The 14,437-nt window shown below is 45.6% G+C and overlaps 1 protein-coding gene across 3 annotated transcripts in view; it reads left to right on the top strand.

The window, feature by feature from the left end:
• SLC7A8 (solute carrier family 7 member 8) overlaps nt 1-14,437 on the top strand; it is a 51,057-nt gene that overhangs the window by 12,791 nt on the left and 23,829 nt on the right. For all 3 annotated transcript variants that reach the window (XM_047737755.1, XM_047737757.1, XM_047737756.1), the window contains 2 exons: nt 3,859-4,063; nt 4,978-5,129. In XM_047737755.1, the coding sequence (XP_047593711.1) occupies nt 3,859-4,063; nt 4,978-5,129 (357 nt within the window). The remainder of the gene's footprint in view (nt 1-3,858; nt 4,064-4,977; nt 5,130-14,437) is intronic.

The following is a 14,437-nucleotide window of genomic DNA, read 5'->3' as shown; positions in this document are numbered from 1 at the left end:
GCGGTAGAAGAAAGGAATCGGATATGTGTTCCAGTATCTTAATAAGCATCTTCTCATAATAAGCATCATCTTGGTAAAACTGACTATTCCCTGGGAAAAGCTTGAGGCTACGATAGAAGATTTAGGTTCTAATCCAGTTACTACTAACTTACTCTGTGGTTTAGGAAAATAACAACTTCTTTGTGTCTCAGTTTCTTCATCCATAAAATAGGGATGGCAATACCTCCCTCATTTTTTCCCATTTGGAAAATTGAAGTAATAGTTGCCCTATTTTCCTCCCCTATAAATTGGAGATGGTAGGGGCACCTGGATGGCTCAGTCAGTTAAGCGTCTGACTTTGGCTCAAGTCATGATTTCAGGGTCCTGAGATCAAGTCTTGCTTTGGGCTCCCTGCTCCCCAGGGAATCTGTTTGTCCCGCTGCTCCTCCCTACCTACCCCCTGCTCATACTCTCTCTCTCTCTGTCTCTCAAATAGATTAAAACTTTAAAAAAAATTGGAGATGGTAATAATAGCCGGATCACCCTTCAGCAGTGAAATAAGTAGGTTGCTTTATTCACTGGCTTGCAATACATACTTGACATACTTCACAGGATTTGGAGATTCCAAAGAAACATATAGTGCTCTGTGGAGCTAAGTTCTAGATGGAAGTCTGACACCATTCAGTAAACATATATGGAGTGTCTACTGTGTGACACTTTACAGGTGAAGGGAAATCATAGAGTCCCTGCTGTCATGAGTCTTATAGTCCAGTGGGAGAGAGAAATATTAATCAAATAATCACACTAAGATTGTATATAGTAGGCATTACTTTTGAGTAAATGTAATGTGAATGTTCTTTCAGCTATGTCTGACATTCTTCCCCCTCCAGAAGCTCCAGAGGCTGCTCAGGTGGAGGAAATGTTATTTGATTCTGGTTTTCTAGGTAGCAGCTTCCTAGAATCAAAGAGAGACATTCCTATCCTTCCTGTTCTCTAGCACCCCGTTTTGGCTATAGCATAATTCCCCCCCCCTTTTTTTTTTAAGTTTTTATCTTTGTAATTTTAATTTGGCCAAAATTAAGATTGTAGGGCAAGGGGTAGAATTCAATTTTTGTAAAATGAAGATTCTTGTCCTAATGTCAACTTATTACAAACCTCACCATCACTCCAACAGCCCCATGGAAGGACATATCTAGAATAAGGGGAGGCAGGAAGTGATCAGATCGTGTAAATGGCTGTTGGTGTTGCACATCCCATCTTCCAGTGGCTGCCTCCATCTGGAATGAGGAAAGGAGCACACACTCTGGAAATGCCAGAACAAAAGCTGGAGAACAGAAGTGCTTCCTGAGCCCCACTGTGGTATTTGTTTTCTGAGAATCCTTAGTGGAATATTGACACTTCATTCCTGAGAAGACAGGATCTCTTCAATAACATTCACCACTACTTCCTCCCTGTGACAGCCATTCCTGGCTCTGAGAAACACCTACCTCTTCCCCCATCACCTCCCTTTTCAGTATCTTGCAGACCAAAGTCAAACCTTGTTTTTCTCCTGTATTGATTGTTTTTCTAACCCCTTGAACTAGTTTTATAATCTAGGTGTGTTACTCTCTTCATGGCTGCCTTTGAAGTGCCCTACAAATTACTCTTCTGATAAATTCCTGCTAGACAAGGAGTTTGCTATCACCTTTTGCCCTGTTAGCAACTCCGTCTCCAGTTCTCAGCTTCTGGCACTTGGTATCTTCCAGAGGGCAGCAGCACATTTCGCTTGGCAGATTAAGGGTCACCTGCCAGGGTAACTGTGTCCTGAGTCCTGGCACACTATTAGAAGGCCTCCAAGTCTCCACTAGCCCAGTCTTCATGCAAAGCACACGTGGAGACTGGTGGAGGAGAGGGGGCACTGAAAGGTGTCTCTTGTTCCTATCATAGGACTTAAAATAAATGTACGAGAAAAGGAAAAGCCTTTAAGAACCTGTGGAGCCCAGAATCTCATTTTTCTATCTCTCTTTGCCTCATGTTTAGATCACAAAGTTGAACATGAGGTATTGTTTCTTCTTTTAGCGTCATCTCTATATGTGGCCCAGTTCCGTTGGGTTGGACTATCTGCAGAGAAGGAAGGCAAGTTTGAGGGATGCCTGGGTGGCTCAGTCGGTTAAGCCACTGCTTTCAGCTCGGGTCATGATCCCAGAGTCCTGGGATTGAGGCCCGCATCAGGCTCTTTGCTTGGCAGGGATCTCACTTCTCTCTCTTCCTCTGCCTGCCACTTTGCCTGCTTGTGTGCACATTCTCTCTCTCTTTCTCTCTGACAAATAAATAAATAAATATATAAATAACATCTTAAAAAAAAAAGAAGAAAGGCAAGTTTGAGACAAATGTGCTTCCCTTCCAGCTGCATCTAGCTGCAGATCCTATATGTCCATCTCACAGTTACTGCTCTTCCACCTGCCTAGACCCCTTCCCTTTCCCATTCATCTCACACTACAGTTTTTTAGTGTGAAAAGCTATCCCAGTGGAATAAAATGTATTGCTTTTAGAAAGTGAATATTCTCTTCTTGTCCCCTTTGAAATAACTGATGCATGGCCTGGGATTAAAAACTGAATTTTGATTTAGAAGCGAAAAGTTTCAGGACTGGATTGAGGTTGAGTTATGTTTGAGATCTGAAAGTCATTTTTGCAAGTTGAGTGTAAAATCCTATACTCTGCATCTTGTTCAGCCCAGATCTGAACCCCTTAAGAGAAGTGGTAGGAATATGAGATGTCCTCAGAACACTGTCAAACCAAGCTGGCCTCATAATACTCCTGTTCTCCATTTCTACCTGGATCCACTTGGTTTCTGCTTCTTCCTTCAGACTTTCAGTAGTACAGCTGGGTGGGGCTCAGAGAGTGAGTTTTCAAAGCACTTGTGCAGTGCACCCTGATCACCACCTTGAATCACAAGAAGTAAAGGGAAGCTTGGGAAGAAATTGTCAGGAGCTGCTCCCACCCTCTTACTCCTCCCCTACCCAGCACACGCATCCCAAAAGCCAACCATTCAGTCGTTGCTGCCAGCCTCATCTCTCAGGAGAAAGTCAGCCCCTTGCACACAGAAGCAGAAATAGATTAGTGGAAAGCGCACTGGATTAAGCATCAGGAGACCAACTTCTAGATCCAATTTTACCCATCAGTAGCCGTGGAATTTGGAAAAGGCAATTAACCCCTCTGTGTCTTAGCCTCTTTGCAAAATAGAGGAATAGCTGTTCTTCCTCCTCTTTCTGTACTTCAGAAGGTTGTTGTGAGGGTCACATGAAACAATGAATCCAGAATGTAGTGCTAAACCTTTGCACATATTGCATTTCTATGAACCACTTTGTAGGACTAGGACTATTTTTAGGATTGTTTTTATAGGGTTATTTCATGTTCCTCACCAAGAGTGGGGCTGTCCTGTCTGGGGTGAAAGCCAGTCTCCAGGAGTGCTGTTGAGGCTCATAAGTCTTGAAAACCCCCAGTCACGGTATGACCAGAGTCTGTCTGAAATGTATTGCCCTTAGGCTCACTTTTGAAGCTTTCTACTCTGCAGACTGTCTCTGAGAACAGCCTGCTTTTCCAGTCTTGCCATTTTGTTAGTCTTACCCACCACTTACTACCATGTGGACTCAGGCAGTGCACTAGGTATCACTAAGACTCAGTTTCCTCCTCTGTAAAATGGGAGAAATGATATCTGACTCTATACTGAGGACTAAAGGAGACATGTAAATTCTACTAGACACACCTGCCTGAAGGTAATTTATGCATTCCAAAAGCATTTTAGAATCAAACCAGAGATGAGACCACTCCTGCGAATGCCAGTCCTATCAGTTGTGCTGACTCCACTGTCTCTCCTGGCAACTTTGGTGCCTCATACAGGGAACATCATTGGCTCTGGAATCTTCGTCTCGCCGAAAGGTGTGCTGGAGAACGCCGGCTCTGTGGGTCTCGCTCTCATTGTCTGGATTGTGACTGGTCTCATCACCGCTGTGGGAGCCCTGTGCTATGCTGAGCTTGGGGTCACCATCCCCAAATCTGGAGGTGATTACTCCTACGTCAAGGACATCTTTGGAGGACTGGCTGGGTAAGAGGATCTGTGGAGGCCTGGGTGGTCTAGAAGCCGAGGCCAGTGGTTGCCAGTGTGCCAAGGATTCCTCTTTTGGATTCCACTTTTGCCTCCCTATCATGGTTGTGTAGTGTAGCTATGTGTCCCCTCGATTCTCCTGAGGGTGGCAGAAGAACCAGGTTCTAGTTTTGACCTCTCTGTTGACCTCAGCGGGCAGGATTCTATGGGTGACAGCAAATAGAACTTTATGACAACTCTGACTATAGACTCTCAGGGAAAGCACATCACAAAACAAAGCCGTCTTATCTTGACAAATTAGAGTGACCACCTAAGATATGGGGTACCCCCTTCTCACACAACCAAGGATGATGGCTTCCTGAGGGGCCAGGCCCTGAGCTTGAGTTTCCTCAGCATCTGTGGCCCTGCTACTGCGGAGCTGAGCACTCACCAAGGGGCCAAGGGTGTGGAGCGCACTTCCCTCTCATGACCCCGCTCAGTGCCACCCCTGGCAGTTGCTTAAGCGGCCACACCCTAAGCATGTCCTGGCTGTCAGAATTCTGGGGTTGCCAATTTTATTTTCCACCACTGTATGCTGGGGCCCAGAGCATAGAGAAGAGATAGTAGGAGGACAGGGGAGAGAGAAGCGAAGCCAAGACGTATGTTTATGCTAGCAGACTCTTCACCCCTCGTCGTCAAACCACTTTATTGTCATTTCGGAGGGCCGGCTGTCTGGTTGAGCAGGGACTGGGCTCCTCAGCATCCCAGAAAACAAAAAGGAGATGCACCCCGTTAGCCCACCCACCTCTCTTAATGCTGCTTAGCAACATGCCCAGCCTTCCCCCCATGATTCGTGAATCCCTGCCATGCAAGTTGGTGGGGGTGGGGGTCCCTGCAGCTGTCTTGGGTCAAGTTCTGTCCTGTTCCCTCTTCAGGTTCCTGAGACTATGGATTGCAGTGCTGGTGATCTACCCCACCAACCAGGCTGTTATCGCCCTCACCTTCTCCAACTATGTGCTGCAGCCGCTCTTCCCCACCTGCTTCCCCCCAGAGTCTGGCCTTCGACTCCTGGCTGCCATCTGCTTATGTAAGTGCCATCTGGGCCTTGCTCTCAGGATGGCCTCTTTTGGCCTTCCTGGCGGTCCGCATGCCTCCGGTTCTCCTGCCTCTCCCTCTTTCTTTCCTCCCCTCCTTTATTATTTCCCCCCATTGCTTTTCCTACATGGGTGCTTTGGATGAATTGATTCTGAATAATGAGCTGGTTTTCAAAAAAAAAAAAAAAAAGGAGAAGAAGAAGAAATGCTGGTAGCTACTCAGAGGCACAGTAATTTTCACAGCACTTTCATCTATATTATCTGATCTGAGCCTCATGACAAATCCATGAGGTAAGCAGGGCCTGGATTATCACTTTCCTAAAGCAGATAAGGAAAGGAGCCAGGCAAGTGACATACCCAAGGTGGCAGGCCCTGAGTGGAGCCGGGTCTCCTGACTCCTTCTCTTTCCAGCACGTACGTACGCCGTACACTATGCTGGAGCTTCCTGCTGCTCGCAGGAAGATTTTTCTGGCTTCATCCACCTCCTCCTCAACCTGCCAGATCACATCTTAAAACTCTTTGGGAGGATAGTGTAAACATGTGAGTTGGGAGAACATAAATGCATTTTCTATGGTTCCCCACACCCTTGATATGTTTCCTGCCTAACAGGGGAGAAAAGCTATATACACAGGTTCTGTGGTGAAGAGTCAATTGCAGTAAAAATTCAGAGAAGGGGGAAAGATGTGTGTGAGCTGGAATAGTTAGAGATTTATTGTAGAGAAGTTCTGCAACTTGTACTTTAAGGAATTCTCAGGGATCTCAACGGGTGGGTGTTTTATATCTTTAAACCAAAAACTAATTTTTTTTTTTAAGATTTATTTCTTTATTTTGGGGGGGAGGGGCAGAGGGAACGGGAGACAAGCAGGCTCCCTCCTGAGCAGGGAGCCTGATGAGGGGCTGGATCCCAGGGCCCTGAGATCATGACCTGAGCTGAAATCAAGCTGAAATCAAGCTGAAATCAAGACCATCACCTGAGCCCTCCAGGTGCCCCCCACAAAACTAATTTCCAAAGTAAATATTTGGATTTTTTTCAAAGGCTCCACTTTTGGAGTTAACATGACCCCTGCCCTACCATACTTTTCAACACACATACACTTAGCTGAGAGCAGTGACCATCCCGGCCACAGCCTTTCCCAGGTCTTGACACTTTCCTTCTATCGTGCTGGTGGGAAAGGGAGGGAGGCATCACTTGCCCACCCCAAAGTCTCTCACAGGGCAGCCAGCTGGGATCCAAGGAGTGGTCTCCTTGGCAAGTGTGCCCTCTTTGGCAGTGATATTCAGCCCTGGGCTAAACCCCTACCATCCAGACAGGTGGTACTCTGGGGCCAAGATACTTGTTTGGACTGTATTCCTTATGCTCGGTCAGGTCTGCTTATGGCCCTGGAGGCAAAGGAATGTGGGCTCCAGAACCAGGTTGCTTGAGGCTGTATCTCTCTGCACCATTTTCTAATTGTGGCAAAGGCTTGTTAAAGTTCCACACCCCACCCCACTGTGAGAGGGGGTTGTAATCCTGCCTGCACAGGAGGTCATGGTTGCAAGGATTGCATGAGACAACACATGTTCTTAGCACAGGGTCATGTAGTCACTGAGGGTGGTCCCTGAGGGTAGTCACTCAGTCCTTGCTTGCTAGCTGGATCTAGAGCTGGGAGGGAGAGGTGTGGGGAGGGGCATGGGAATGCAGGAAGAGTTGCTGTTTCTGCCATCAGCCAGGTTAATGGGCGTGGGAAGAGGGACCCCATAAGTGCTGGCCACTGTTATTTCAGTGTCTCGTGCACGCAGACTTGCTTCCTTTTTCCTGCTGATACTGCTGAAGTGTCTTAGACAAGAAGCCGCCCTTATTCTCCCATGAGAAATTGAGAACCCTCACACTGGTCACCAAGGAGAGAAAGCAGGCCATAGGATAGAGTTCCCTGGACTGCTGACCCTACAACTTCCTTTGCCTACCCCCAACCTGCCAAGGGTAGGTGACCCCTGTGCAAAGACCCTCTGCAGTAATACAGCCCCACAGATGTCCCCTCAGGACAGGAAATTAGGACTGTCTGCCTCTCCAGAAAGACAGGTTGCATGCCGTCCCCTCCACAGCCCACCTCTCACTTTGACACTGCTAGCACAGAGGGAAGGAGGAATTAGAATTAAAAATTCTGAAGACCACATGACAAAGTCCCCTCCTCTCCCAATATCTGCCATCCAAGGTTCAGTAAAGCTTATCTGGTTTGTCCTCTGCCTCCTAAAGAGAACTGCAAGGAGATTATCTTGAACTTAACATTGGTCAGTCCTGTCCTCCAGAGACAGGAGTTTTTCAGTGTCCTTGAGATAGGTATTCAAGTACTTTTTCACCTTCGTAAAGAGGAAAATTTTCTTAAACCTGAACTTATTTCTCCTTATTCCTTTTGGGGGAAATGGAAAACAGGTCCTCACCTTAACCCTGTGCCACCCCCTTCCTCCCAGATGGGAAGGCCATGTGGAGCCCAGGACCCCTCTCCCTGCAGGGGTGTGTGAGCAGATGTAGCCACACACTCACATTTTCTCACCAAACACTCCCAGCTGCTTCAAGTCTGTGCAAAGAAAGGTTCTGTTTTCTGGTTTGTTGAATACTTTTTTTTCTGGAACCCACTTTCACAGGCCCCTCAAATCATCTCTTAAGTATCCAGTGAAGGGGTGCCTGGGTGGCTCAGTTGGTTAAGCATCTGCCTTCGACTCAGGTCATGATCCCAGGGGCCTGGGATGGAGCCCCTCATAGGGCTCCCTGCTCAGGGAGTCTGCTTCTCCCTCTGCCTCTCCTTGCCAGCCCCCTTCCCCCGCTCATGCTCTCTCTCACTCTCAGATAAATAAATAAAAATCTTAAAAAAAAAAAAAAAAGGTATCCGGTGAAATAGGAACCAAACGGTCAGGAAGGCTTTTCCTTAAATGCTCTTACCTTTTTTTTCCCAGGCTCCCTATCCTCTTAGCCAGTGCCAGGCCAGCCAGCTGTGTGAAAATAGGCCTGGTGCTCTTTGGCAGGAGAGCCAAGTGTGGCCCAGTCCAGCTATATTTTTGAGAGAACCAGTGGAGAGCTTGGGCTCTTCTGAGTGTATTTTAACCAGAGGCTCTGTTTTCTGCTGGATCATCCTGGCATGCCAAGGGCAGGCTGACCCACTGTAGGATGAGAGTTTTTGAGGGAAAGGCCACCCTCTGTGGAGAGGTCACTGGTGTGTTCTGGAGAGAGCTAGAAGACAAAGTGGGGAACCCAGCAGGGAGATCCATGTGGCAAAGCCCCTGCCTGGCACTGGCTGTGGGAGGGAGATCAGGTCAAGTGTGGTTCTTTGGTGGGGCCAGAATACATTGGATGAAAAATGGTGGTGGGATAGCCGGATGGGGGTTGGAGAGGTGGAGAGAACCTGCTGGAATTGGCTTGCCTGCAAGGAGCCTTGGGGGGAGGGAGAAGGAACTGCAGATTTGGATCTGCTTATGCAACTGCAGCTGCCACTTTGAGTTATTCTATTATGTAGGTCAAAGCTGATTATTCACTGCTGAATCAGCAGAATATCCCTAGCCACCAGGCAGTAAAAAAAAGAATGTATTTTACATTTTAATTAAATGGAAAGCCTTCTCCCTTCTCCAGAGCAAGCATATTAGTGGGAGGAAGGAATTAGGAAGGAGGGGAATAAGAGGTGTTGAAACTTGGTTTTGGTGCCTTCTTCTAGGATGTGCTTTGAGTGTTTTTCTTTTCTTTCTTTCCCTTTTTACTACTTTGTAAATAAATCACTATATTCTCTAGGGAAAAGATTCAAGGAATATATAAAGGGAGCCGACTTTGAGAGCTTCCCCTTATCATCACCCCTCTCCCGTGCCCAGTAACCGTGCTAACTGTGGATAGGTATCCATCCAGTTCTAAATAAAATGCATTCCTCCATGTCTGGGCATATAGACATGTGTGTGTCTCAGCATATACATATGGATAGGTGATTTCTGCAGCTTACTGTTTTATCATTTAGCTATATCTCTTGGCTACTTCCTGAGTTTCTAGTTGTAAACAAAGTGGTCCCAGTGGCACTGAAGGAGTATCAGGTGTTCTAGGGTCCCCCATTTGTGCTTCTTGCTCCCTTACTCTGGGTTTTCTCTCAGGATCTGTCTCCCTGTCCTTGAGACTGGGTCAACTTTCACTCGGGCAGCTCCTGGCCTCCCTTCTCTCTTTGGGGTCTGGGGTCATGTCCAGGATCTGAAGTAGAATTTTTTTCTTTTCATTCAAGTCTCCTCTTTCCCCCGAATGCCTGTACTAAAGAAACTCCTTCTCCTTTCTCTCCCTGAGGGGACAAGAGTGCCCTGCATGTATTTCACAAGTAAAAAAAAAAATGCTTCTTATCTTGTTTTCCATCTTTCTACTGAGATACCTAAGAGGTTGGTTTTTTAGGGCTTCAGATTTCTCCTCCTCCTTTTTTTTCTTTTTCTCCTTCTTCTTTTTCTCCTCCTTCTCCTTCTTTTTCTTTTCCCTTGAGCAGTTTAGAAGGGAAAGGACTTTACTGTTACATATAACTTTTAACCCTGAGTTGCTCTGCATTCCTCTGTGGAAAGTCCCCAGGTCCTTGATGCAGGATGCTATGATCGATAAACCTGTATGTTGTTTTGCAAGTCTCCTTCAAATTAATCCCTTGACATCAGAGGGTTCTAGTTATTCCTAACTTCTAAGTCCCTTAATCTCGGTTCATTTGCCTTTGAGGTTTCACATTCTCTAGGCCCAAATTTATCGCCATGCACTAAACCCTTTGCCTCAGATGCCTGAGCAGCAGTGCCTTCCTGCCGTCCTTAACCCCCAGAGTTCTTTGGGTGCCTCATAATCCTCGTATATTTGAATCCAGACAAACACAGACCACCTACACTTGATTCCCATACATCCAAGTCATATTCCTTCTCTGTACATCTTCTAGCTAGCCAACATTTAAAATCTAAATACAGTTGACCTTTGAACAACACAGCAGTTAGGGACATGGACTCCCTGCATAATTGAAAATCCACATATAACTTTTGACTCCTCCCAAACTTTACTCTTAGCCTACTATTGACTGGAAGCCTTACCAATAACATAGACAGCTGATTAACACACATTTTATATGTTGTATGCATTATATATACCGTATTCTTACAATGAAGTAAGCTAAAAATATTATTAAGAAAATCATAAGGAAAAAATATATTTATAGTACTGTACTAAAGAAAATTCACATGTAAATAGAGCTGGTCAGTTCAAATTGTTGTTCAGGGGTCAACTGCATATTGAAAAATCTCTTAATTTTTTACTGAGTGGTCAATTTGACTAAAACCCCATTTTTCATTTTTATGATTCATAAAGACTAAAGGTATTTTGTAAGTGGCTTCCCAAGGAAAAAAGAAAGAAACTGCAAATCTATCAGTTAATCCCCAGATTGAGCTCCTGCACTGAGTGGAGATAAGGCATTATTTATACAGAGTCTGGGAAGAGATTAAAGGCTAATGAAGAGATTGGTGTGCAAACAAATAATTACAATACAATGTGATGACAAAAGTACAACACAGAGAAAGGTGCTTCAAAGTTGGGAGAGGAATACTAGGGAAGGCTCCCAGATTGAGCTCAATCTTCTAAGGTAAATAGGTAGCTCCCGATAGGCATGAAACAGAACAGCAGGGTAAAGGGAAGGGCACAAGCAAGACCTGGCATCAAGAGAAAAATGACCTGTTGGAGAAAAGCAAGTACTTTTGTGTGGAAAGCCCAGGAGAGTGACAGGAGATGAGGTTCAACAGGCGAGCAGGAGCCAGTTCTGGAAGGATCCCATACATCATGCAGGAGAGAGTAGTCTTCATCCAAGACATGGGAACCGCGGAAGGATTTTGAGCAGAGGAGTAACGTGATTAGGTTCACATTTGAGTGGAGAAAGACTGTGACATTTAAAGCAGTGAGATGAGTTAGCAAGCCAACCAAGCATTTGTGCAGGCCCAAGAAGTCCTGGACTGAAATAGAAATGAAGTTACAAGGTGACCAAAACAAGAAAGATTTCAGAGTAGAATCAACTGGACATGGTGATTAATTGACTACTAAAAGAGAGCAATCTAGTTTATCTAGTACAAATCAAAATGAAATATCCCAACTGTCCAGCATTTACGATGAGTAGTCACAATGTGTTCTGCATTTCTGCCTTCCACTGCCCCCGCAAAGCCCTGGGGAGCCCTTAGCAAGTATTTGGTTGGAAGTCTTCCTCAGGGTGGCCACCTCAGGTTACTGGTCCAAAGCCTGCTCTAGAGTGATACAACTCAGAAAGGGGTTGAGACTCTTGGGAAGCATTATGCAAATGAGAATCTCAACACTCTGTTCATTCAACAAACATTTATTAAGTGCCCATGATGTGCTAGATACTGTTTTGGGCACGAGATACAACACTAAAACAAAAAAAGCCCCTCATTTGTCTCATTTGCAGTTGCAGCAATGGGAAATTAAGACTTAATCAGCATTTACTGAGTCTACTTGTGTGTCTTCTAGGTACCACACAGGATACAGAATCATTCAATCATTTTCAAATCTGTGAGTGTCTGCTCCAGGAACTTTGTTAGCCATGAGGATACTTAATTCCTGTACTAGGGAACCATCCATTGGATGATTCTGACAAGTTCACAGGAAATTTCAGTTCTACGTAGTAAATCCACCAAGAGGACAACATCCAGGCAGAGCTAGATATAACAGAAATGGGGGTGGGGAGTGTGGTTAAGGAAAATCTTGGAGAAAACTACATATAAGTTAAGGAAAGACCAGTTGGAGATAGCCAGGCAGTATCCAGCATGGAGAGGAAAGTGGAATGGGCTGGGGCAGGGAGAATGTTATAGCTGGAAGGATTAACATGTGCCAAGGTCTGGGGACAAGAAAGAACCTGGCCCCTTGGGAGAACTCCAGGTAGTTCAGTATAGCCACAGCATAGACTAGGAGGTAGGAGATACAGATAGAAGTGAAGATCCAGTCAGGAAAGGGCTTTATGGGCAATGCTGGAGAGATTGGACTTTACCCTAAGAGCAATGGGAAGGATTGACATGATCAATATATATTTACATTTTAGAAGACTCATGGCTACAAGGATAAAGGATGAATTGGAGAGGGGAATAAGATCAGAGGCAAGGAGACCTGGTACAATGTGTTTACAGAAATCCAGGATAGGGATGACAATGATGTGAATCGGGGATGGAGCTGTGGGAATATACAGAAATAGATGTATTTGGCCTTTACAAGGTAGAAATGGTGATTAGGGTGACTAGGGAGTCAAGGATGGCACATTCTTGTTGGAATGCAGATGAAATAAATCAAGGACAACACTGGATCTTTTTTTTTTTTTTTAAGATTTTGTTTATTTATTTGACACAGAGAGAGATCACAAGTAGGCATAGAGGCAGGCAGAGAGACGGTGGGGAAGCAGGCTCCCCATTGAGCAGAGAGCCTGATGAGGGGCTCGATCCCAGGACCCTGAGATCATGACCTGAGCCGAAGGCAGAGGCTTTAAACCACTGAGCCACCCAGGCACCCCAACTCTGGATCATATTTTAATGCCTTGTCATGAGTGTAGTTCTTACTCAGTTGAGTTGGCCCCTTACCTTTGCAACCATTCCCATTCACTTTTCAATACTCAAATTCTGATGCTGGAACTTGAGGAAGGCAGTCCATGTGCTTTTGGCCTCCGTGCCCATGATGGCAAAGTGAACACCTGCTCTTCAGTGCCATTTCAACCCATCCCTGCCCTATATGGCCTTTGGAGTATTCCTCATGCCCAAAGCCCTAGGAGTGAAGCCCAAAGAATATCTTTGTTATTTTCATCTTATATTTCCATAAGAGTGACCCAATCTTGAGCTCTAAGAAGAAGAAACTATCAGTAACTGCTTTATAGTTTATATATCATAATAAGTAATTATAAATATCATGGTGAATTCTAGAGTTTTATGGAGGTCTTCTTCCCTAGGGATCCACTGGTGATGGACACTGCTGTCAATTAGTCTAAATCAAGTTCTCTTTTCAGACCAGGCTCTTTGTTCCCACCAGCTACCTGAGAAGTCAAGGTAGCTGACTGAAAAGCATTCTTTTCAGTTTCAGTATGCTTTAATTGCTGGTCCAGATCACCTCCTCTTTCCTGGCTTTCCATACTGTCTCTTCTGGTCTCCAGCTTTTAATCTCAGAGTGGCGTTTGTTGTTCAAAGGGTGCACATAGCCCAAGTCCTGGAAACTGGGGAATGAGGAGCTTGTTCCTGGGAATGTGTCCAGACCTACTTGAGAGAATAATGAATGGGATTGAGGCCTCCTAAAATAGAGTTTTCCAGTGGTTCAGCTTCCACCAGGATGGAAACAACTTGCTAACTTTCTTGAACCAATAGAAGATAAAATTCTCCTCTCGCCTTTTGTTGACTCTCAGGATTACTTCGTTTTTCCCAGAGAAGCCAGAGCCTGTGGTTTATGAAGTTCAGGCATTAATTGTGTCTGGTGAACTTGTAAGGGTTAATGTGACACTCCAAATTTATATCACATACCCAAGAATATAAAAGTCAAGACTGATTGGAGTGAGGCTTAGTGTCACAGGGAGCTTTGGGGGAAAGATGAGAGTTTAGCAAGTTTGGACACTACCTACCATTGGAATAGGGTTATAACCAAACCAGTCTTGGGAATGTTGCAGCCTGGGTCCCTGTTCATAAGCTTCAGTGACACTAACAGAGCTCATAAGTCTTCCAGTCCAAGAACCAACCAGACCTCCCACACCTTCTCTTCAAAGGCTGAGGATGATGGAAAGTCAGGCTCACCCTCCTGAGCTCTGTGCAGACCCTGTAGAATACACCCCATTCCCCTTGCTATGTGTTGGAGAGGCAACCACCCTGAGAACTGGGGCCTGAGATAACAGGAATTTTTCAGGCTGGGACTGGAACGGTAATGAATAGGATTCAAAAGGGGCTTCCCCGAGGTGGCATGGTGCCTTAGGTCTGTCTCCCCTGCTTTCCAGCTGCCTTCCATTCCCCCCACCACCCCTAGCTCAGAGGCCATGTTTAGTTTCTGCTGAAGAGAGAACTACTCAGCTCTTGGAAAATGCTGAGCTGGGAGTTTGGGTTTTCTTGGCTAAACTCAGTACCAGATGGTGATTCAGCAGAAACTCCAGGTCTAGCAACTGGCACCGAGGGGTCAGGGGAAGAAGGAAGGGGAAGAGAGAGCCGGGAAGGGGGTGGGGCAGCGTGGGTGGGAGCTTAGCTGGAAGAATGCTTCCAGATGAAAGGGGCTGGAGAAGTACAAAATGTTACTGTGGCATGGTAGCAAGATCTGTTTCACAGCCTCGCT

The sequence above is a fragment of the Lutra lutra genome, chromosome 7 (genome assembly GCF_902655055.1).
Source record: "Lutra lutra chromosome 7, mLutLut1.2, whole genome shotgun sequence".
NCBI lineage: Eukaryota > Metazoa > Chordata > Mammalia > Carnivora > Mustelidae > Lutra > Lutra lutra.
The sequence above is the reverse complement of the archived record's forward strand: the minus strand, read 5'-3'. Positions and strand labels throughout refer to the sequence as shown.